The 24,634-nt window shown below is 32.1% G+C and overlaps 1 protein-coding gene across 4 annotated transcripts; it reads right to left on the bottom strand.

The window, feature by feature from the left end:
- Nucleotides 1-2,719: 2,719 nt before the first annotated feature.
- Nucleotides 2,720-16,371, bottom strand: LOC129315480 (nodulin homeobox-like). 4 transcript variants are annotated; one of them, XM_054959190.1, is made up of 19 exons: nucleotides 16,185-16,371; nucleotides 14,768-14,832; nucleotides 12,402-12,477; nucleotides 12,173-12,298; nucleotides 11,935-12,093; nucleotides 11,393-11,476; nucleotides 11,186-11,314; nucleotides 10,362-10,580; nucleotides 9,437-9,562; nucleotides 9,245-9,340; nucleotides 8,063-8,218; nucleotides 7,567-7,858; nucleotides 7,314-7,439; nucleotides 7,162-7,231; nucleotides 6,004-6,067; nucleotides 5,793-5,849; nucleotides 4,415-4,951; nucleotides 4,277-4,311; nucleotides 2,720-3,475 (listed from the first exon to the last, which is right to left on the bottom strand). In XM_054959190.1, the coding sequence occupies exons 3-19, from the start codon at nucleotides 12,441-12,443 to the stop codon at nucleotides 2,956-2,958; spliced, it is 2,838 nt and encodes a 945-aa protein (XP_054815165.1). In that variant the 5' UTR covers nucleotides 12,444-12,477; nucleotides 14,768-14,832; nucleotides 16,185-16,371; the 3' UTR covers nucleotides 2,720-2,955. The 4 variants fall into 4 exon arrangements, with proteins under 4 accessions (XP_054815165.1, XP_054815166.1, XP_054815164.1 ...); XM_054959191.1 differs by lacking the exon at nucleotides 14,768-14,832 and having other exon boundaries at nucleotides 16,137-16,371; XM_054959189.1 differs by lacking the exon at nucleotides 14,768-14,832.
- Nucleotides 16,372-24,634: the final 8,263 nt, after the last annotated feature.

Here is a 24,634-nt window from a genome sequence, read left to right as displayed (position 1 = left end):
ATCTGTCTCGGATAAAATGGCAAAATTGAAAGGGGTTTGAATTTTCAATTTTGCATCATATGAGTTTCTTTTTTATTAGTAAAAAATAAGAGGTAAAAAATTTAAATAATATGTTAACTAAAAACTAAAAAAAGTGCACCAATCTTATGTCCGATATATAGAGTTGGAAAACGGGCGGGCTCAATCCTTAATGGCCTGGCTCATAAGGACCTGAGCTCTTAAGCTTGGCTTTTCATTTTCCATCCATTTTTTTGAAAACCAATCCTTATTTAAAGGGCTCAGGGCCGGCCCATAAGCCCTATTCTGAAAAAATTAAAAAAATTAAAAAAAAGCACTATAAATTAATCAAAATATTTTAAAATTAAAAAAAATAAAATCTTCATAATCTATTATAAATTAAATAACATATATTTAGAAGTCTAGTAAGAAAATTTAAATTTTGATTAAAAAAATAGTTCATTTTTTATAAATACACAAATATAATAATTATAAAAAACATAAAAAATATCAAAACTTTTATACCGTACATTGATATCTATTAAATTATATTAAATTAATTTTAGGATAAATTAAAATTAATAATAATATAACATGTATAGGATCAAGGTTTTAGGCGAGCAAGTTTTTCTTGGCTTTAAATTCATGTTTCACTAAATAATAATAATAATAATAATAATATAGCAGGACTTAAAGGGCTGTCTGAGCCCGAGCTTTTTTTTATATGGTTTATCAGAGCCAAGCCCTCAACTTCGGTTACTTTAAAAAAATAATTTTCAAAATTCCAACCCTTATTTAAACAAAGCCTTCGAGCTCGACCCTTATTCTTGACTCTACTCATATATGGAACTCATCAGTCTCCAGTAAATAAGAAAGTCTGCGAGTATAAGAAAGAATACTCTAAATCCAAGTACTATAAGGCAACACAAAAGATTAACAGGACTTTATTTGCACAAAAAATTGATTAATAAGATAGGATTTTAGCTTAACTCAAATTCTAGTCTCTTTTATTAAAAGGATTTGATCAGGCAACTCATAATCTAATCCTGTCCATGTGTAACTTAAAGTTGAATATAACTAGACTTGATTCATAAGATTAGGAGATGAGTTTTGATAGTCTAGTGCCTCTCCTTGTCCTCCCTTTTTTTCTCTATGAGAAGTAACAATTCATTTCAATTTAATAAATTCAATTAAGAGAATAAACATATTTATAATCATATAAAATTTATCACAAAACATTAAAAGTTAATCATAATAAATTCTTTGTAAAAAAATCATAATAAATCCATAACAATTTTCAACAATAAAAAAATATTTTATTTATAATCCATGACAACATTTAACGATTTCAACACACTTGAAATACATTAAAACAAGTTAACAACAAGCTTCAAGAGAAAAGAGATAAGAAAACAAGGAATGAAGGGGGGCCTTGTGTTCAACAATTCGGCATTAGGCCTCAATCTTTACATTCAACTATATTAAAAAATAAAAATAATTTTAATTATATTTAAATAGTTTCATAGGACCAATCTAGACCTTGTGTTTTAAAAAACTTTATCTCATATCTAGTTTAGCTCAAATATGAAGTTTGATCTTATTAGTCCTTTTAGTTCTTCAAGTCAATTTTTTTACAAGATTAGACCAAATTAGTTTTTTTCATGTTGGACAGAATCATCAAACTTTTGCACAATTCTAAATAGTAAGTACTATGATAGATTTCGAGTGTGGGGGTACCCCCCTTCCTTCCTTTTCATTTTTCTTTCATTTCCTTAAAACATGTTGTTTAGACTATTAGAAAATATAAAAGAAAATGGAAAGCAACTAATAAAAAAGCACCTTCACCCTATCGGATCTAGCTTCTCTCCTAATTTTAATTTTATATTTATAAAATTAAAAATATAATTTTTGTTATCAAATCTGATCAACAATTTGATTAATTCATATTTATTATGAATCGCTTAAATTTATTATTAAATTTTTTATAACTTTAATATTAAACTTGTATTATCCAGAACATACTGAATAGTTAATTTATAAAAATTTTAAAAATCATTAATTATAATCACCGACAATTCAGATTTAATATTAATGATAATCTTAATATTAAATCTGCATTATTTAAAATATATTTTGATGGTTAATTTATAAAAAATAAAAAAAAATTAATACTAAATTAGGATCACCTATATTAAATTTAAACTACCCAAATAAGTAACAAAACATATTATTAAATTTTTTATAATATTTTAATAAACATAAAAAGTAGATATTTTAAACCAGTGGGAGAAGCGAAATCGGGTCCAATAAAATGTTACTTGCCTGTTAGTTGCTTTTTATTTTTTTTTTCTCTATTTTATTAATAATCTAGTACCGTTTTTAGGGAAATGGAGAGGAGGAATGGAAACACCCCACATTTGGTGGATTTCTCCCTTTCCTTTGACTTGCTAATGGTACTTTGTTCTTTCGATAATTGAAATTTTTCTCACTTTTATCCTCCAAAAATTTCAAAATTTTTTAGAACCTACTAATAATTATATCACATCGCTTGTCTTTATTTAAAATTCTTCCTAAAAGCGGTCTTCCCTACACCAGTTCTTGACCTAACACATCTGGAATCGTTATCATTGTTAATATGAAACAAATTGGATTCAGAGTTGTTTCGTCTTTCTAATTAGAATTTTAATCCTGAGATTCCTTAAAGTTATCATCATAACATAAATTGTTAATTGTCATATTAATGGATACTTCTTCGAAACATGTTATGTAAAACAACACAAATCCCGACCATTTTCGCTGCATGATGTCCCTCACATTGTTTGAAATCATCCTCCACTATCTCCTCGACCCTGCCATCGCTAAATGCAAGCTCAACTAGCCATACAGTAAATCGGTGGATAAGGATATGAGCTTGCCAACAGGTAACAGAAGAGACAACCATTAAAACATTCATTTAACTCAATCAGACCTCAACACGAAAATTCTGTTTGAATCCCATAACACTCTCATGACACGTAACTTGGTTTCAGCCTCTGCAAATGAGGAGCCGGTGGCTTCAGATGGGTAAGGTAGCCGCGAACCTTTATCAGCTTTAAGCTCACAAATATCCACAACACATGTCTCTAATTCTTCCAAACTCTTCCCATGCCACTTACCGCTAACCTGAAACACCTTCCCTTTGCCAATTTCCTCTCCTCGCTTATCTACGAGCACAACATACTGACCTGTCTTGCAACCAGCTTCTGGAAGCCCGAGATCAACAAATTCAGCCCTCAAACCATCCACCTTATAACCAGAACTAATATTAGATTGAATTGGAAGCTCTTTTCTTGCATTTGATGCATCACTCGGACTATCTGGGGAGTCATAGGAGCCCAGTACCGGCCCCTTTTGCTTGTCAGGGACTGAGGTGTCGACATCTGCTGCTGCTCGAACATCCCTAGCAGTGCGGGCTAGCCTAGCTTTTCGATTGTTCAGCCTGATATGATAGGCAGATGATTGTGAAATTCCATAAACTTCCAAAAAAAAAAACAAAGGACACGTGGTACAATGGGGGCTTATGATTGATTAACATAGTGCAGACCCGAGGGTAAACAATGTGCCAGTGTCTGAAACTTGCATTATAAATATTTCATAGAAACAGTTAGTTTCATGCTTTTATCTTTTCCCTATAATATACCTGGCTATATTTATCATGTGTGGGTTTTTCAACAGCCAAAACTGGTAAGCAAATATAGAAGAAACTTGAGAAGGGTCAATACCAAATAACACCTCAACTTCATATAAAAATTTATACAAGATATTGGTGGTAAAATTTTGTCAAATTCAGCTTCGGAAGAAAAAAATTGCATATGATTCCACACTGGATGTTTTGCTATATCATCCTAAACGGACAATAAGGTATATCATTGTCTTTTCTTGCTTATTTATTTTTCCCAATCCCCCACCCTGCAGAACCCCAATACTAGCTATAAAAAAATTTTAAAAAAAATCCAACCCCACCAACTGTAAGTTTCAGTTGTCCAGCAAATTGCAAGGAAGATCTCATCATAACTAAGGACCTCATGAGAACATGAATGTCAAATCAGGATCTCATCATAACTTCAGATTCCAAATTCAATAATTATCCTCCTATGTTTCAGCATTGAAAATTTTCCAAAAAAAAAAATCCTGATTTAGTATTAACCTTCTTAGGAGGTCCTTAGTTGTCATTCTCCCAAGAAACAACTTCAAACTATTTGAAATGCAAGCTGTAAAAAAGGTAAATCGGCATCCTCACCAATTTTTAAGCTGTGAAGGTGTAACTTCGGAACCCTGGACAACACAATGCAGGAAAGATTCAGAACAAACATATCATTAAGCATAATTAGTATGTATATATATATATATATATGAGGAAGGTAACACTTGAACATACATGAAAGCTTAATTTTTCAGCCCAGGACAGTAGTAAAGCTGCATTTCGCTGCATCTCAGGCTCATCCAACAGTGCTCTCTCAATTAACATCACCTGTTTATCATTCATTATAGTTCGCTTTCGTTTTTTCCTCTGTTTTGTTTCAACCTTCTCATCTTCTGGATTTTCTCCAACTCCAACCTTTTGAACACGTTCAGCTGATTTTGAAAGCTCAGCATTGTCCATATGATCAATAACACTCTTACCTTTTGCAGAACTGGTATCAGAACCACTTGTTTCAACATTTGGGACATCCTTCTCTGCATGTCTTGCACATTCTGATGCAGTCTTACCAGAAATAATTTTATCTTCCCTATTATCTTGCGGATTTGGGCCAGAACCTTGATTAATATCTTCAGCTCTGGCATCAAAATGGTTTATGTCCAAGAATGCAGAATTCTCAGACATTCCTTCCCTTAAATGACTACTCTTCTTTGTAAGATCAGCAAGTTCTTTTGCCCGTAAAGGTGATGAGCATCTGTCAGGACTCTGAGCCTCCTACAAGGAATTAATAAATCAAACTGCTACTCAACTCACTTTGTTGAGGACAAGCAACATGGTAAATTCCTCATTCTTGATGCGTAGTTATGACACAGGATATAGACATCATGCTGACATTAAAACACAAAACCTAAAATGAAGCCACAGAACATGCCAGACATGTGTTAAAGTTATACTCTTTCCATCCCAAATTAAAAGATGCTTTTAAGAGAGATTCAACATCTCAAAATATAAAACACTTTGAAAAGATTAAGTTTCATTAAATAGGATTATTCCAATATTACTCCTTCTTTCTTTCTTTATTTAATTTTCACCCCTCTTTTTAATATATTAAATCAAAGGTATTTTTGGAAGTTTATATTTTTGTTTTGAAAAAAAGAGGTTGTTAAATGTATTTAGTGAGGTTTATTAGTATGGAAAATTTTATTCAAAAGTGTCCTATAATTTGAAACGAAGGGAGTATAATACATAAGCCTTGTGGGAGCATTTTAATTTATCCCTGAAATATGCCCAGTATGGATGAAACATATCCAGAAAGCATCTAAAAAGTGTAAAAAAATCGAGAGTGAAAATTTTTTTTCCTTAAGAAGGTATTAAAGTGTTGACAGAAGTGCATGTCTCATGTGCTAAATACAATATGCTCACTTACTCTGGAGCTGAGAAAAAACTTCTGGCACATGCCAGATATTCATTGATGTGAAGTTCGAAAAACTTGTCATGATATAAGTCGCTGCTAAAGCAATATTTTGTTCCTTGTCTCAAAGCGAAGACTGGAGTGCATGCCTAGTGAGAAATATTATATGCTCACAATGAATTTTAGAAAACATCTGGCACACACCTGATATTCATTGATGTTTAGTTTGGAAAACTTGTCACAAGATAAGTCCTTGCTATCCTGAGTTTCTCCAACAGAACGCAATATTTTAAATCATTTAAACACAGATCAAGAAAGAACATCAGTAATGAGAAATAAATACAAATAAAAAATAAGTAGAAATAAATCAGAAACAAATAATACAAATGCTTAAGAATAAAGGACAAAGGTTTACTTGAACACGATTTGCTCTAAATCCAGCAGAAGTAATTAGTGACTCCAATTTGTCAGAAAACACCCTGCAAACAACTTAGATATACAAGTTATATGTTTAAACACGCAAGTAGAGAATGGATCTTCATAAACTAAATTTTCATTTTTGCTTTAATGATACAGGAATGAACTTTGTATGGCTCTTCTTAACAGTGTTAAAATGAAAAAAAAGAAAGAAAGTAAACAAAATGCAAATCGAGTTAACAATGTCAAGAACACATTTTCAATTTGACTCTTGGAGATTGAAATTCCAAAAACTTTCGCTTGCATCACAGAAAAAATTAGCGATTACATATAAAGATTAAGCATACACAACGCCACAAAAAGCTTTGACGGAATAAGTGAAAAGTGTTGGTTAATACTTCCTAGGGATCGAATAAGCATACAAGGATTACTAAAGCTCCCTCTCATGCCCCCAGTGAGCTCTCCTTCTTGTAAGCACAAAGCTCTTTACTCACAGACTACCAAATAAGCTTTTATATAATCAAATATTTGCCCATCAACACAATAATCAAATCCTATTTTTGTTTATAAACTGAATTACAATGGATAAGAGATAAGCTAAGTACTTTTGACAACACTCATAGAAGGTATTAAATTTATCTGAATTATTCTTAGATTAAATATTGACAAGTCCATTCATTTCAACTTTTCTGCCACTTTCATCTTTGCTGTGGAAGAAAGACCATGCACCCCACCTAATGGACAGACTTGCAGCCATTTCATATGCTTTGATTCTTCATAGAATAATTCATGCCCCTTTTTAGATTATAGTTTTCAAGTAACATCTTTTTGTTTAAAAAAAAAACAGTAACTCTTTCCTAACATTTTGCTTATAAGCAGCTCATGCATGGAGTAAAGCATATTTCAATAATAATTTTTCATATAAAAATTCATATTTATCTAACATATTCCACTTAAGCAATTATTTAGAATTCAACATATATCCTTAGTTTGGATGGGCAGAAAAATAAGGAGGAGAGAATACTAGGAGGGAAAACTCCAATTATTAGTAAATAATTGGAGTTTTCCCTCCTATTATTCTTTCCTCCATATTTTCTCCCAATTTTCCTTCCATCCAAACCAAGCCTTAAATCAGAACTGAGAGAGCAAAAGTAACCTTAGAAGATGCACATCCTCCACATTTAAAAAGTTTGGAATCAAGGATTCTGCATGACTTAACAATGAGCCTACACAAGAAAGATTCTTATTAGAATTAACCGTATTTTAATGATATTTCCGCAACAAGAATAAGTTGAGACAAATCATTACGGAGGTTTTTGCAGATGCTGGTTGCATTAGGAGCATCAGAGGCAAAAGAAAAGCCAGGCAGCAAGTCACTTAAATCCATCTGCAAGCACTCCAAAACCTTAAGAACGAAAAGGTTCCTCTCCTGCTCTGGGGATTAAAATAATAACTGATAAATCACGTGAGGAAAATATGAATACATATATATATATAGATATTGCTGTAAACCAATTAAGTTTTTCCCAGAAAAAGATCAAAACACAGGCAAAAAATTAACCTTCACATATGTTGGGGACAAAACAATGAAGATTTGCTATGACTTTAACAAATAATGAAGTCCTATGATGTGCATAAGAAGCCTGAGGCATGCTGTTATGGACAAGGTTAAACTCCAAATTTGCCGCATTTAATAGATCCTGCGATGAAGTATTGTCCAAGATCCATCCAACTGCAGCAAATATATCATATTCAAGAGTTGCATCCTCCTCCTTCTCCGGGAGGTTAGAAGAGCACCAACAGGACAAAAAATCCCCATGGGAGAGCACAAATATTGCTGCCAGAACTTTAGTCTGGAATCACACGAAAAGTATTAAGAAATTTAAAGGAAAAAAAAGAGCCAAATAAGATGAAGATTTGACCATTTTTCCCCCGTTAACTTGTGAGTATCGTTTTAAAAAAATGCTAGAGCCAAAATCTACAGTGGTGGCATGACAGGAGTGAGGCCAATAACTATAAGCATGTCAACTTTTTATATTCTTATAACGATAACTTACAAAACAAATTGTCATGTAAGATCGAAAGTTTGAATCATCAGAGAATATGTCAGCCAGACGCATTGCATTGAGCTGTAAAAACCCCATCGGATAGTTCTTGTCAGTTTTGAGATTCTGAGGATTTTTTCCAAAAGCAGTCTTCAACACATCAAAAACCTGAAACATGACAGCCATATTATAAGCAAATGAATGGTAATAAATACCTAGGCATGCTTTTTGTTCTATGCAGAAAAAATGATTCATTGAGAGAAGAGCAATACCAAAACCCAAGGATGAGAAATCCTCCAAAACAAATGAAATTAAAAGAAAAAAGGCAGGCTAACATGTTCATGGAACTGTCCAATCCCATGGTAAATCCACAAGCCCCCTTAAAAAAGTGCTGAAACCTGAGGCCAAAAAATGTGATTCTCCTCAGTTCAGTTGTGAGGTCAAAAATTTCTGATCAAACACTCACATTCTTTCCTAACAAAATACCCCACAGACCAACCAAGACAGTGCACTGCCAAAAAGCCTAAAGCTCCTTCTTCAGCAAAAACCAGAGAACTTATTGTCTGAAAAATTTTGCAGATTTACAGAACACAGCCAAGGCTCATGAAAAATACCACATCTGTTAAGCCACATAAACAGCCAAGACATATACATGATTAATGCATAAAACTATGTTCAAGGCCAATGGATTGGGCATTGGCATAGGAAGACAATATACAAGTTTGACACATTAAAGGAACAAATGCTTTCTGTAAATCATCATGGCACAAGAGTAATTAAAATGTTTCAAAAGATAAACTAAAAAAGAAAAAAAAAACTATAATCATATTGTTTGAGTAGTATACAAAATCAATCAATCAATCAGTGGATGTGTAAAATTTCACACCAATTAAAATTGAGCAGTAGAAAAAGTTTACAATGCTATAACTAAAGGGACAATTATATTAAAGTCCCACACAAGGGAATTAATTACTGCAAGGTCCATTGACAACTAAACTTTGAACTTTTAGTTCAGTTATCAATGGACCTTGCATTAATTAATTCTCTTGTGTGGGACCTACTTGTAATTCTCCCATAACTAAATCCTTTTAAGGGAATAATTTCCAGTCAGCCAATTATTAGCCAAAGTGCATTAAAGCAATGGAATCATTTATGCTTGACGATGTACATAGTAAGCTACAAGCTGAAACTAACCTCTAAAGCAACAGTCTTAGCCAAATCTAAACTTTGTGATGAACTGGCAACTTCGTCAAGGTAAGAAGTGTTTTCTGCTTCACACAAACTCAGCAACTGATGACAGAGTCATGGAAGATTAATCATTAAAATGCCCAACTTATCAATTAGATCTAACTTAAAAGCAATGATTTATAGAAGATTAAAACTCACAAGGGATAGTATCTTAGATTTTAGCCGGGATAAAGCAGCCAAAATCCTGGTTGGAAAATACGGTTGAATGTCTAACTTCAGAATGGACCTAATCAGAAAAAGAATACTGCCCTTTCCACATAATTCCTGAAATTATAAGTTCCTTTTTGAAAAATGCAGTTCATATATAAAGCAAAAGCACATTTCATCCCATAAATTGAACAAATCAATGGATTGGCATTAATGATCTCCTATGATGAATAAGTTGCAATTAGTCAGTTTGTTAAACAAAGTCCATGGCCCCGTAAAGTCCCACTTCTCACCCTAACTATCCGTCCTCTTAAAGGTATGCTACATTAGCTGGCAGTTAAGAGACTGAGTAGCTTTGAAAAAAAGAACAAAGGAAAAGAATGTAAAGAAGAGTTGAGTAGATGGAATGCAAAACACTTTATGGAAAGTGGTAATCTAGAAGAATGCAACAAAGTGCTATGCCAAGGATAGGTTCTCATAACTAACAGTATCCAGGTTGGAGAGGAATACATAGTTTAATTTTTTCACATGATTATGGGAATCAAAGAAGGATTTGTGGACCCTTCTCAAAGATGGAAACAGAATGCTGTTGTTACTGATAGGGACTAAAGAAAAATTTAGTTCGATTCCTTTATAAACTAAATAGGATTTGTGACTGCAAGAAACACAGTGGATGCAATGAGACTTCCACTTCATAGATTTTCAGTAATCAGCATGTGTGCGCGCATGTGTGTGCGTGTGCGCGTGCACACATGCGTGCACACAGAGAGAGAGAGAGAGAGAGAGAGTTGACTGTCTACAGAACCATGTAGTCCTTGATTCTTAAATTTATATAACAGGAAAAAGAAATTCCCTCTTACAAAGACTTCTTGAGCATGTTTCTCCAAATTTATAAAGAAAGTCTAGTTTGGAAAACCTTGTTCCTGAGTACGCGCTCCTTAAACAATTTTTGCTGGCACGATGACTGAAGAAACTGTAAAGAAGCCTCACACTGCTGGGTGAGAAAATAAACTACTCGTTCAGCTGTAAGATTAGGCCCCACAAAATCGTCTTCATGGTAAGCTGACAAGGTAATCTCAAGAAACCTAACAATCATGCGAACTGATCCAAAAGCCACATCCATAAAGATGTCAACCTGTCACAGAAAGCTTCATAATTAGCTATACAATAGGTCTGTTATAAATTATAAAATATAAATTACATTATGATAGAAATCAGCTGGCAGAAAAATACAAGAATCCGTAAGACAATTCTAGATCTATGCAACAATTCGATGGGACAAAAATTAATTAGATTTGCATGGTGGCTTTTTGTCAGTTAAAAAGAACATTTGAGACCAACAAAACCTTTTTAAAGTGTTGAGACAATCTAAAACTTAGAAATGCAACAAGGGGGTATGAGAAGGCATGCTCAAAACAACCAAATAAAAGAAGGGAGAGAGGAATGGAAATAAAATTTAAAAAAAAAGAAAGAAAGAAAGAAAGAAAGAAAAGAGTTGACCAATCTCTCTACAATCTTAGAAATCGAGACTTCCTTGAAACAAACTTGCACCAAACACCAAATTAAGGAAATGAACACAACCCTATCCCATAGCATATGCAATGGCAAAGAGATGCCACACAAGATATTGGCTTTTAAATAGTTTAGACATCATAAATCCTTTATATTCATACATATAGACTCTAAAAGAATATTTTCTTCTAATCCAGCAACTAAGAACCGGCTGAAGGAGAACTTTACCTTGGGGTGAGCAAGCAATACATGAACAATATCTTGCCATTGTGTTGATATAAACCCAGTTAATAGATGTAAACTGCATGCCACAAGAGCTGAATGCCAAAGGTGTTTAAAACTAAAAGTATGGCCTTCCTGAAACATGGGTGGAAAAGCTAAGTGCAGATTAAAGGTACAGAAGTTTAAACTACAAAAACAAGAGCTAAAGAAAACCTGTTTGTAACCACCAAGAACTATTAGCACATAGAAAACCAAGTCAATCAACTGTTCCAACACTTTCACATCATCTAGAAAAATCTGCAATCATGTTTCAAGCACAGAAATCAGATCTACCATCAAGGTGTTACTATAATCTTCGAATTTGGAAAATAAATAACTGTATTCACAATATTAGGTCATTTTTCTGCAACCAACAAGGTGCATAAAAAATGAATACAGCTTCCATGAAACTTATGATGTTCATGTATGCATCCCTTTTTAATGTATGACTTATTGTTGTTAACAGTAAGAAACTGCATGGAATAAGAAATAGTGACTCCGGAGGGACTGATTTTATTACCTCCCCTCCAACCACTCAATATAATATGGATAAAGTATTACCAACTTAGCACCGAGCTCATGCTCTTCTTTAAGATAGGGTCGCCAACATCTCAAGCCATTAGTCACTATTTGAAATGTTTCTTATCATGTCTTCTCCATAGAGAAAACAAGCAAAGAAGAGAATATATGTGTTAATGGGCATTACTGATACTAACCTGTTCAAGTTTGGAGTTACGAGGAGATAAATCACATAAGGACTGCAAGAGGCGCATACCACATAATACATATCTCATCATTGATTCATCCCTATCAGATGAGATTAGCACTGCAATAAGATGCAACGGGAGAGATCCTGCAAGCTTTTCCATATCAATCTGCACACAAACATGATCAAATAAAACAAATAGATAAAAACAAGAACATGATAAATTTTGAACATGAGACAAAGACAACCTTGCTCATGGATCCTTTTCTGGTTAGGTAGTGAATAGTAAAATTTTCAGAGTCCCTCAATAATCTATTAAGCTCCTGAGAACTAAGCCCATGTAACTCCTTCACTGCCGATATCAGGTCAAGCACCTGTTTAAGCAAATAAGTATATCTTATTCATATTCTTGACATGAGAAAGGACATGGGAGGGATTTTTATGAATTCAGCTTATATTTAAGTCACATGTGCTTGCCTGTGCATTGCTACTTGATGGATCTTCCTTAGAGTTCCTCATTCTTGAAAATTAGAGGGAAAATCACGAGCATACACTAGCAAGAGGCATAACAAACATGTGAGACACATATATAGCAGAATTAGTCAGTATGCATGACTTTTGAGCATATGACAATTGATATTTTGCACATTGGAATCAGAAATGACTTTATTTCAAAGCAACTATGGCAGGCATTAGATTGATGGCAGAAAATTGCACCAAGAAGTGAGGAACAAGCTAGTATTTCAAAGGAAAAATGTGTTGCATTAAGCACAAGCACTGAACTCCTTTTTAGCTTCCTTGCTCAAAGGCATAAGATGTTATATAAACTACCTAAAGTCCTTCCACAAGAAATTCCACTTCAGTCTTAGAGATTTGTTCAGCATTAAATTTTACTAATTTAGGAACAAAGAGTATAAACAAAACAAACGTTTTAAACTAACCATATCCACTTTTCACCTTCCAAGGTCTAACTAATTCACTGGAATAAAGTATTTCCTCGTTAATTCGTTTTCCATAAGAGAACCTAGAAAACCATGCCTGCCACTGTCCAGTAACCTAGCCCACAGGGGAGGGATTTTAAAATATCAAATTAAATAGATCAATAGGTCCAAAACAACCAAGAACTCTCATCCATTATCATAAAGCCTATAATCATATAGCTAGAATCCCACTTTTCAGTTCAAGATCCTCCATTGTTCACTTGAAAGGCACAGACCCCATAGAAGGGGGATGGGGAACTGCACCCCGGTTGTATCACTTGACCAAAAAACACAATAAAAAATATCCAACTTACTTTATATCAGCAATAAAGGCAGGTAGGAATGAATAGAATCAACAACATAATGCTCTAAAGACACATTTATATTGACCAATTACAGCTCCACCGGGAAAAGTATGCAATTATATATACACTCTTCAGATATTTGGCATCTATGAAAGTGAATTTGTGGCCATATATATATATATATTTAATATCATTATAATTTGAGAAAGCTGAGAGTATAATTTTTAGTATGAAAAGCAATTAGACTTTTCTAATAGTGGGGAAGGTCTAGTGATTTGCCATCAATTTCATCAGCTGACTTCTATTGTGATATCCTCTATAATTTGATGTATCATGACGCGCACGCATAAACTAAATCCAATGAAATCAAATTCAGCTTATGCAGAGCCTTAAGTGTTTTTATTTTGCATTTGGTTAAATGACCTAGGCAGTAAAACACCTAATCTCGCTAACCCATATTTAGCATATATCAATCTCCAGTTTAGAATTTACTACCAGATTAGGCTTTACAAAATATTATTCATTTGCTTTGTGTAGAAAAATGATAATGTATAAAGGCTAATTTTTCTTGTAGAGGCGTTTCCTAATTCAATGCCCCGAAGGAAACCAAAATCTAGATCCCACAACCTTGATCGTAAGATATTCGCACCAAAATATTAGCCCTAGGGATTTGATAACATTGGCAACCGAAGATCAACAAACATAAGGATATAGACCTGGATACCACAGATACCTTAATTATGCAAATTATCTGTCCAATTTGTTCCACCTGTGACTCAACACACAAGGATTATGCACAAGGAGAATGAAGATGGGAAGAGTCAGACTGGGCTTAGCAGATGAAATGGCTTTATCTAGATTTTCGACAGTCAATTACCTTTGCCAGCCATTACCCAATGTTGACACATATTTATTAACAGAACGTTCTAGAATGCTAGAATTTTAGACATATCCCATCTTGTGGATGTGTCTTTGATAGTTTTCCTAACAACTCCTTTTGAATTGAAAAGTTTGATCCCTTTTCTGGGTAGATTTTGATAGAGGTAAAAAGAAAGCCAATGAAAGAGGAGTTCCCTAAAAAACACATTTTTCCTTTGTTTTCTTTTACCCTTCAAAATGGATGGAAGGCAAAGCTGTAAAAAAATCTTAAAATGAAAATTTATGCACTTCCAAATCTATCCAAAAGCAAAAAAGAAACAAGAAAAAAAAATTAAAATGATAAGATTCGATGAAAACTTTTTCCTTTCTGTTACTAACATTGTTTGCTCATGATAAGTTATCCAGGAAAAAGATACCTATCTCATTTTGTTCCCCATATTCAAACAAACATTGAATCTCTTGTACCTTTTAGAACCTAATAAATCAAAAACCTCAGACTCACTATCCTTCTTATTTTTTTCAATAAGAATAGATGTATTATTTTTCATCTGAGTTCCTCAATATGCACATAACAAGACACTTTGTTAAATGTTTCAAGAGAATCTCTGACCATAATTAGCATTCTGAGTTAAGTCTAGCACCATTATAAACCAAAAGTATTGGATGCATGTATCTTTACCTCTAGAAAAGTCATGGAACATAATGTACCATGAATTTAACAACTCTCCTTCTTACATTTATTTCCTGAAAAAATAAATAACAAACAAAAAACTATAACCTGACTAAGAGAAGTCACTTGATGATATCAGATATATAATTAATATCCTAACACATGAAATGAACTACATCTGTATAATTTATACACAAATGAGATAAAGTCCTAATCCTCTGACCTAGAACCACATGTCAACCTGAGCTATATTTTATTTTCTATTATTATTCTTTATTTCCTCAAATATTTCATCGGTGAATTTTTCTTTTCCAAAATTTATTCTTGAACTTGTTCTTTTTCTTTTTAATTGAAGGGAGCAGTAATAATTACCTTAATTTTCTGAATAAGGCTTGTTGTTGTTGTTGTTGTGAACTGTAATAATTACCTTAATTTTCTATTTCCTTTTTTTCAAAAAGAAATAGTAGTTACATAACATTAATCACTTCAAATATTTACTAGTCTCTTTGGAATAGCACAACCAAAAGCAAAACAAATCTGAAAAAGTGGTCGCCAGGTTTTGCAAAATATTCAACCTTGAGACTGAAGTACATGACTGAGCCGGGCTACTTTAATTGGCTTATTTCAACAGGCATAATAATTGATTATCATATTTAGCTTCCAATGAATTCAGTCAGATACAAACATCAGCTGGAATAACATAGATAATAAACCCAACATAGGTTAGTTCAGCTAATAAGGACTTGGTCAATAGCTTTTAAATCTTGCTATCGACATGAGGACAATATTTGTACTGACCACAAGGTCTATCCTAATGAGACTTTCGACCTAACTACCTTAAAAATTTTTGTTCCAAGAATAATAATAATAATATAATTTGATCATTATCGCAATGATTCACTCCAAGAGGGGACGGGGGAAAAACGCTACATTCTCCACGTTTATGATACAGTTAAGTTCTCAAGTTACTATTCCTATAAACCTCTCTCTTTATGTGTGTAAGTGTGCCTGAATATATCCCTCCGTGTCGAAAATCTTCCATTCGAGAAATGCCCGTATTTGCGGGCTCTTCCTATCCAATTATCCTCACTGTTGTCACCCCAATGGCTCACACGTTCGCTTCCTGCACAGTTTATCTTCTTCTCGATCAATTATGATTCCAATATACATTCCCCTTCAAATACCACAGTTCATGTTGCCGTTAAAATCATGATTCTTTCAACTACGCTACTTTGAGCTTCTATCTTAAAATCAAATACCACCCGTATAGCCTGTTTTGTTAACGGCTTCCCACACCAAAAAGGGAAAACTAGAGCTCGCAGCAGTGCTAAAATTAACCATAAAAAAAATAAAGAAAATAATGTGCCCGTCTATATACATGGAAGAGAGGACTAGAAGGGGGAAGGTATGATGAGCCCGAAAGAACCTGCAAGAGACCGGAAGTTGAAGATTAAAGGTCAACTGAGACGGCAGCGGTGAGTGACGATAACAGAGTGAGGAGCTCGGAAAACTCCACAATAGGGAGGGCTCAAAATATAATTTTAGGAGAGGAGCAAGAAATGCAGCCGACGGCAGGAAAAGAAACAAGAAGCAGGCGACGGGATCATATTAGCAAAACGCAGACTTTGACGGGATAAAATAATAATGTTATCATGTTACCGATAATCATCGTCCATGTTAACCATCATCAGTAGTTAAGTATCATGCACTGGTTTGAATTTTAATTTACATATGATAAAAATATATTTAAGAATTTAATTATTTGTTAAATTTAATAAAACCACGTTCCAAATATAATTTATATATATTTTTAAAGATTACCCAAACAAATCCTATATTTATAATGAATTAACGATATAAAATATATTAAATCTCATAAAAAAAGAGGCTGTTCTAAATAATAATAAGTTAATAGCATTATAATTAATTGATATTTAATATAAAATTTACAATATAATATTTATTGCTTATAAGTTGTCAGTTGTAAAATTTATTTTTCATGTTCATGTGAACTAACATAAACTTTTTTAAAATTGCATGAGTGGCGTTGTCCTAAAATCTTAAATAGGAAATTGTTATCAAGTAGGTGACACCACGGAGAGCACATTCGGTGACCATCATTGGTTCTCGTCATCTCAAATGAACATAATCTGAATTCTTCAGATTTAATGTTAAAATTTAAATATTTTTTATTTTTTTAAATAAAATAATAATATTTAATAAATTCATTAATTATTAATATATATATTTTATATTTAATTAAATCAATCTAAATTTCATATTAATTTTTCATCATTTTTATAAATTGATCATATAAAATAATTTTAAATTATTTTGAATTTGACAATATTATAAATTAAAATTTTTAAATTTAAACAATATAGAGTAAATTTGTATAATTAGTTTATAAAAATTACAAAAAATTAATATTAAATTTGGACTAACTTAATTAAATATGAACAGTATATTTTGATAATTAATAAATTTTTTCAAATTTTGTAAATTTTTATTTTAAAAATTAAAAAAAATACTTAAATCCGGATGGTTCTTTTTTTTTTTTTTGGTCAAAAGAATCCAGATGGTTTTATTTATTTTTATATGGTCCAAACTATTTCAAAGATGATAAGCACCTGCTCTGATGATCATGAAATCCCCAAGTAGGTGCGCATATAAGCTGAATGAATGCTTGAAAAATAAAATACTAAGTGGAAATATGCAAAACCCTTTTTTTAATTTTTACACACCACGCGCACAGTCACATAGTAAACATACACTGATAAGTAATAATAGAGCATGAGACGCCAATTTTACCGCAAAAGGGGGAAAAAAACACAAGACGCCAAAATATGCAGCTTCTGATCGTTGTCAGCATTTTGCAATTAAAATTTAACGGTGTATTTGATTTCTGTTTTTGAAAAATGAAAACTGTTTTCATTTTTTAAAACACAAAAGAAAATTGAAGAAAACAATGGCAGAATGGATGTCCTGCATCTAAATTTTTTTTAAATTGTTTTCATTTTTATCTAATTAAAAACAGTAATGTGAAAACATTTCAAAATTATTTTTTTTTGTTTTAAAATTGCAAAGGTTATTGTGACTAACCTTTATCATCATAACACATATCATTGCTCATTATTGTGGCTCGCCTGCGGGTTATTGTTAGTCTCCATTCATTGTCATTATTAGTCATTACCATTAGTTATCTTTATTGTCATTATTAGCCATTACCATTAATTATCTTTATTGGTTACTACTTGCTGCCTTCATCATCACCATCACCATTAGTTATTATTAGCTAACTATCGCTAATTGCCACTAAATAACCACCAATCACTATTAATAGCTATCACTAAACATTATTATTGTTGTTGTTATTGATGTTACTAGCCGACTGCCACCATCAACTTCTACTATCAACCCTCACAACTATTATCACTGACTATTGTTGGCCACCATCACTCACAACGATGAATGCAGGGGTACTTCTCCCCCCTTCCCCAACAAGTTGATTGGCCTTTTAAAAAATTTTAGAAACTTTTTTATTCTATTCATAAAAAAAGTGAAAATTTGCGTTAGTTCCTTCATATTTTAAACGATTTTCTTTCTCCCTCTATGTTCTTTTTTAAAATCGTGCTTGATCACACACATTATCGACAACTACCATTAGTCATGGTTGATTGCTTGACTACCACTAAAAGCCACCCTCATCATTTATTAATTACTATCATTTTGTCAATGACAATGATCAATGGTAGTAAGAGATGATTAATAGTAATAGTTAACATTATTGTTTTTAAAAATAGACTAGACAAGTCAATTAGATTGATGAATCGATATATTGATCATTCATTTGATCTCATTTTTATTTCTCATTAGCCTTAATTAATTCAAGATCAACTTAAATTAACTTGCCAACCCCAAGGGTCAGGAGGGTTGATTTTTTTTTTTTAACTTTAACCTAAAATGACATCATTTAAGAGTAAAAAAATATAAAAAAGGTAGAAGTCCTAGTGAGTGATGAACCTCTTCACCTTCTTCAACTCTTGAGTTTGAACCTCTCCTCTCCGCTACTCCATCTTCGTTCTCTTCTCTGTCATGCTGTCGATCATTTTCTTCATCTTGCTATCCTCGATTGTCCCTCAGCAATGAGCTTCAAGTAGCTACTTCGTCGGTTGTGTCATCTCAAAGTTTCAAGCTTCATGGGTCTTGACTCTCAATCGTGGAGCTTCAACTTGTCTATTGTTCTTCTATGCGCTTTCTTCACTTATTATTGCACCTTTGCTTCTTGTTAGTTTCTCCTTGTCAAACTCATCTCTACTTTGCTCCTCCCCCTTCTCAGTTCCTCCTTCCTCATGGCTTCTGTGTTCATATCCATCTCACTTCACTGGAAAAGAAAATATCAAAATAGGAGAGATGAAACCAAAACCAAAAGTAGAAGAGGGAGAAAAGAGCTTTTAAGGTTGCAGTGCTTTGAAGATGAAAGAAGAATAGTGATTTGATATGAGCAGACATAGAGCTATGTGTAAGAAAAAGTTGCTTCTACTTTCTACATTTTAATATATATATATATATATATAATATTTTTATTTTTTTAATAAAATGAAGTTGTATTTTTTAAAAAATTATATTACATTATTTTATTATAATCAGTTTGATTTTGATTTAGTTTCGTGTTTGACCTTAATTGAACTGTTAACCTTAACCTCAACTAATTTAATGATTGATTCAGTTTTTAATATATTGGTTAACAGTAATAATAATGTGATGCTAAGAGGTGGCAAATGGCTAATGATGATTAGTGACATGGATGTGGAAATGGTAGAAGTTTATTTTGAACGATTTTTTAAAAATTTTAAAGCTATTTTCAAACTATTTAATATAATTAAATATATTTTTTCCTTTTATTTTATTATGAAAAACAAATTTTTAAAATTTAATTCCCAAGAGGAATGGGAACCAACAACATGCATTGATGTATTACATCCCTGCAACCCAACATCCTCGGGTCTCTCTGCCTTCCTAAAAAAATTCCATACTTTTATTTCATCTTTGTAAGAGGAAAAATCCACTATGGATGTTTTTCTTGTTATTCTCGTTACTTGCTTATTTTTTCACATTTTGATGCCCATTTATAGAAAGGAATCTGGCACTAACTGTTGCTAGATGTAATAGTGCTACTGTAAAGAAAAAGATATTAATCAAGCGCTCGTGTCTTTTGTGGAAAATACTAACATTGTATACCTTTTTCTTATAGATTGCTTTTTTTTTATTATAAGCATTTTGTCACGGTAAATTTTTAAGAGAGAATATTTAAAAAAAATAACTTTCTTTGTTGAATTGTCATGATAAATACTTTCCTTGCTAATTTCAGACCCTTTTTATGTGGCTAGCTTATTAGGTTAGATTTGGGTATTACCAAATCTAATTGAGGATTTTTTTTTTGGGTGAAATAGAAGGCTAAGCTTGGTGTATGAAATGAAAATTACATATACAAGTGATTGAGATCTCAGACAATCAGAAGAAACTAAGCTCCATATAAGCATAGGAGCAACCTCAAAAAGAGAAGACTAAGAAATCCCTTCCTTTACTAATCTATCAGCCACTTGATTATATTTTCATGCAAATAATGGATTCTAAACTCCTAGTTTCATTGATCATGTTAAGTACATTGACTAGCACCAAACTGCCCATATTCCTAGAATATCTTACGTTGGCAATAGGATCAACTAGATTCTTGCAATTTGATTCTAGAAGCACCTTCATAAACCCAAAGTTCCAAGCAAAGCAAAAGCTCTTCAAAACAGCCTATTATTCTGCCTCATCAGTATCTTAAGTGATGACAAAACCCTGCTGTCCAATAACCAATGCGATCTTTAAGAACTCCACCACACCCCACTTTATTACTCATAAGAGACATAACCCTATTAGTGTTAATCTTAACCCATCCCATTAATCGAGGAGTTCAAATAATTGATTGGAATTTGGAGTCTAACTTAACATCTATCTTCTCTTTCAAAGACATTTTTTGCATTTACATAAACCAAAACCCAAGACTTTGAGCTTTAAGTGTCATAACCCACTCTCTTAGGATTAACTGAAAACTTTTTCTTGATAATCTCTGCAATTACCCATTTTCATGGAACTTGTTCTTTGATGGCCAAACAAATTCATAACATCATGCTATACATGCTTAATAAGTTTTTTTGGGCCAAACATGCATGTCTAACAGGTTCGTTGGCTCTCCCTTTTTTTTTATCAAAATAGTTTGTGGGCTGTTTTTAATTTTTTACACTATTGGATGGGCTGAGGATACTAGGCCATGACTTTCGACAATACGACAAAGATTTGAATTTTATGCACACGTCACATGTGATAATGTATGCAAGTGTACGACATTTACAGCTTACCACCATAAAACTACATATTTGAATCAAAAGAAATAAAAAAATAAATGGTTAGTAAATATTGAGGAGAATAACAAATAAATTCCTCTGAAAAAATAACAATTCGATCATGTAAAATGTGATAATATCTCTTAAATTTTAAAAGACTTAATTATCATTAAAGTTTTTGATGAAATAACAAAAATATCCACTGCTATTTGCTTCTGTCTCTATAGCCCCACCTCTAAAATTCAACCAATAGCACCAGTGTAACATCCTCCCTTTTTAGAAAGTTTCTTATAATTATTTTTGGATTTGAAGATAGAATAAAATCACATTTAAGACAATTTAAGATAGTTTGAATTTTTAAAAAAATCATAATATCTTAATGTATGACTTAATTATTAATAGGAAGAAATTATCCCATGCTAAATTGAATTTATTATATAATTGTTTGAGTACGAAGAATTTACTTAAAATGGGATAAATATTAAGGATTTAATTTTTAAAACATATTTTCAAGGAATGAGAAATTTATAGAAGCACGTGAAATTAAATATATATTATCTTCACTGTTTTATTTAAGATATTATACTTATTTGAATATTATCTAAATCATAATGAAACCAAATATAGATGAGATTTAACTCTTAATTTTAAAAGGACTCTAATAAATCATAATAGAGAATTTAAAGTATCTACAAGCTAAGATACATACATACAAACATAAAAGAAAGATAAGATGAAAATATAATAAATGATAAAGGAATAAGTAGGAGAAATAAAATAACAATAGTTTATAGAAAAATAAAAAAAGTAATAATGGCATTAAAAAGAAGAAGAAGAAAAGTAAATAAGAACATAAAGATTGGAGAAGTGTGTGTGTGTGTGCGCGCGCGCCCACAATAACTCCTATTAACTCCATTTGAGTTAATGGATTTAGACCTATAGCTTATATGAATCAAAAATCATTATCTTAACTCAAACTCGAACTTCAATTCTCATTGAAATGGAAGAGAAAAGGGTTTAGGAACTTTACTTTAGGTTATTAGAAGCTCCAAAATGTTCTCAAAGGTCCAAAATCCTAAAGCCCTATTAGAAAAAAAGATGAAAGCCCTATTAGAAAAAAAGATGAGCTCTCGTTTTCTCCTTCCTTTCCCTCTTCTCATTTCAATCTATTCATGAGCCACTTATGAGAAATTTTTCGGCCATACGCCGCAGCACACGTTATAACGAATGGCACAAAGAGGTCCTCATTCTTTATTTGTCATCTGTGCGCCACAACGAATGTGTTGTATGCCGCAACAAGTGGCACAGAGATATACCCTTCAAATTTCCTAACCTTTTGATGCTCGGGTGTCCCAACTTCACTTCAAACCTAAATTTAGAGTTGAAATCATAACCAAATATATAGTTAGATTTTCTAGCCACATACCACATTAATTAACTCAATTATTCCTCTTTACTTTGCTTAATTGGCTCTTAAATTTCTAGGATGTTATAAGGGACAAAGGAAGGCCAAAGAAAATACTTTTAAAAGTTGTTGATCAATACCTCTTAAGTAACAATATTTCTAAAAGCTTGATAAATGATAAACCACAATGTTATTGTACAATCTATATAGTCAATCCCAACTAGTAGGATAAAGCTTGTTTTTGTAAGATTACTAGGTTTAAGTGGATTTAAAATTGGAGAGAGACTTAAGGACTAGATAGAATTGTTGAGTAGTAACTTTAAAACTATTTTGAGTAACTCTGAGAGCTATTCAAATTACTTTATAACTATTTAAAGCAACTTATAAATTAAAAATGAACATAAGGAATAAATTATAACTAAATGAGATTTATTTTAAATTATTTGTGGATAAAAATTTAACTTATTAGATGCTTAGGACTTATAAAACATGCTCACAGGCACTTCAAAGTTCAAAAGTAACAATTAACATAACTTAAAATTGTTTTGGGAAGTCTTTGAGATAAATTGAAGAGCTTCAAGGTAAAAAAAAACTTTAAATTAAATTAATAGAATTTTTTTTTTGGGTAGTTTTAGAGTTACATATAGCTCCCAAGAGTATTTTGGGGACAACCTTAGAATAAAAAATAAATTAAATTAAATTTGATTTGATTTTAATTTCTCCAATTTTTTGTTGGTGGAGGTGTTAGAAGTTTTATAAGGAACTTCTTAATTTTACTTTGACGTTTGAGATAGTTGGAGGATCTTTTATTGAGAGACCTCAGGTTTTTTAAGTGAACTCAAGCCTAAGTAATTTCTTTTCAGGTTACCTTGTATGCTAGTGTGGATAAATAACTAAATATTTTATTATATACTAATATTGAATTGAACCTAAATAGCATGCCTATGATAACATTTGCGAAAACTTGGCCCAGTGGTTAACAAAGTAAATTTTTAGGAATTATTTTTTTTAAAGCTATGGTTAGTGAAAAACCTCTACATGTTTGGAATTTTTAGGACTAGATAGACTCATGTTGATCATAATTTGTTTGATTGGAATTTGATCAAGTTGTTTGAACAGATATAATATATTAAGATTGATAATGTCTATATAATGATAAATGTTAAAAATTTTGAGAAATACTTATGAAAATTGTGATTTGACATGGAATATATTGGAACTGTGTTGTTATGAAAGGCCTGAAGGTTATGAATTTAAAATAAGAAAATAAGGTTAGATCGTGATCATGTACTCACCCCTATATTGTGTGCACTAAGTGGCTTTGATATGTACTTGAGGCACTCGATTCCTTTAACCAGGGTTGGAATGAAATCGATACCATTTGGGTACCCCTTATGATCAAAAGGGGGAGATCGAGGCTTGATTAGGACTGATATGGCCTTTAGCTAGGCACCATCCCCTATCACCTAGAATCTCAATATAACGAAATAAGAAGGAGATAAGGTGGAATAAAAAATGATAAAAATATGTAACTACTAATTGAAAGGAATTTTCAAGGTATTATTTAGTTTGATATGTAAATCAATGTAATTATAGTTTGTTATTTGAATATTGACTTTGTTATGTTATTTCCTTGAGTTGTATATTTTAGACTGACTAGCATGCTTGTGTTTTTTAATTCAATTATGAAGATGTTTTTATTTCATTTTAAGCATGCTAGCTTCCCAAATGATGGATTAAACTTCTTTTAGCATGCTTGTTTGAAAGTTGATTGTAAAAATTCACTAGATCAAGTTATTTATCGACCTAAGATATACTATAACCTTTAAAAAGATTACTGAGACATTGTCTTATCTTTATTTTAAATACTATAAGAATAGTTAGTGAAGCTTAGGCAAGGGAATAGGTAGGGAACACCAGCTCCTTGAGGTATTGCTCGGAGACTAGCCTTGCTGCCACACCATAGGAATAGTTGCATTTACTTAATCATTTGTTCAATACTTTTACTTTTGTTTTACTTCAAAATGTATATTGTTTTAATCTTTGGGCCTCGAGTTGAAGAGATTTGACCAAAGGTCA

This window comes from Prosopis cineraria, unplaced genomic scaffold, assembly GCF_029017545.1.
Source record: "Prosopis cineraria cultivar Desert tree isolate PC_DT_omini unplaced genomic scaffold, ASM2901754v1 PC7, whole genome shotgun sequence".
Taxonomy (NCBI): Eukaryota; Viridiplantae; Streptophyta; class Magnoliopsida; order Fabales; family Fabaceae; genus Prosopis; species Prosopis cineraria.
The sequence above is the reverse complement of the archived record's forward strand: the minus strand, read 5'-3'. Positions and strand labels throughout refer to the sequence as shown.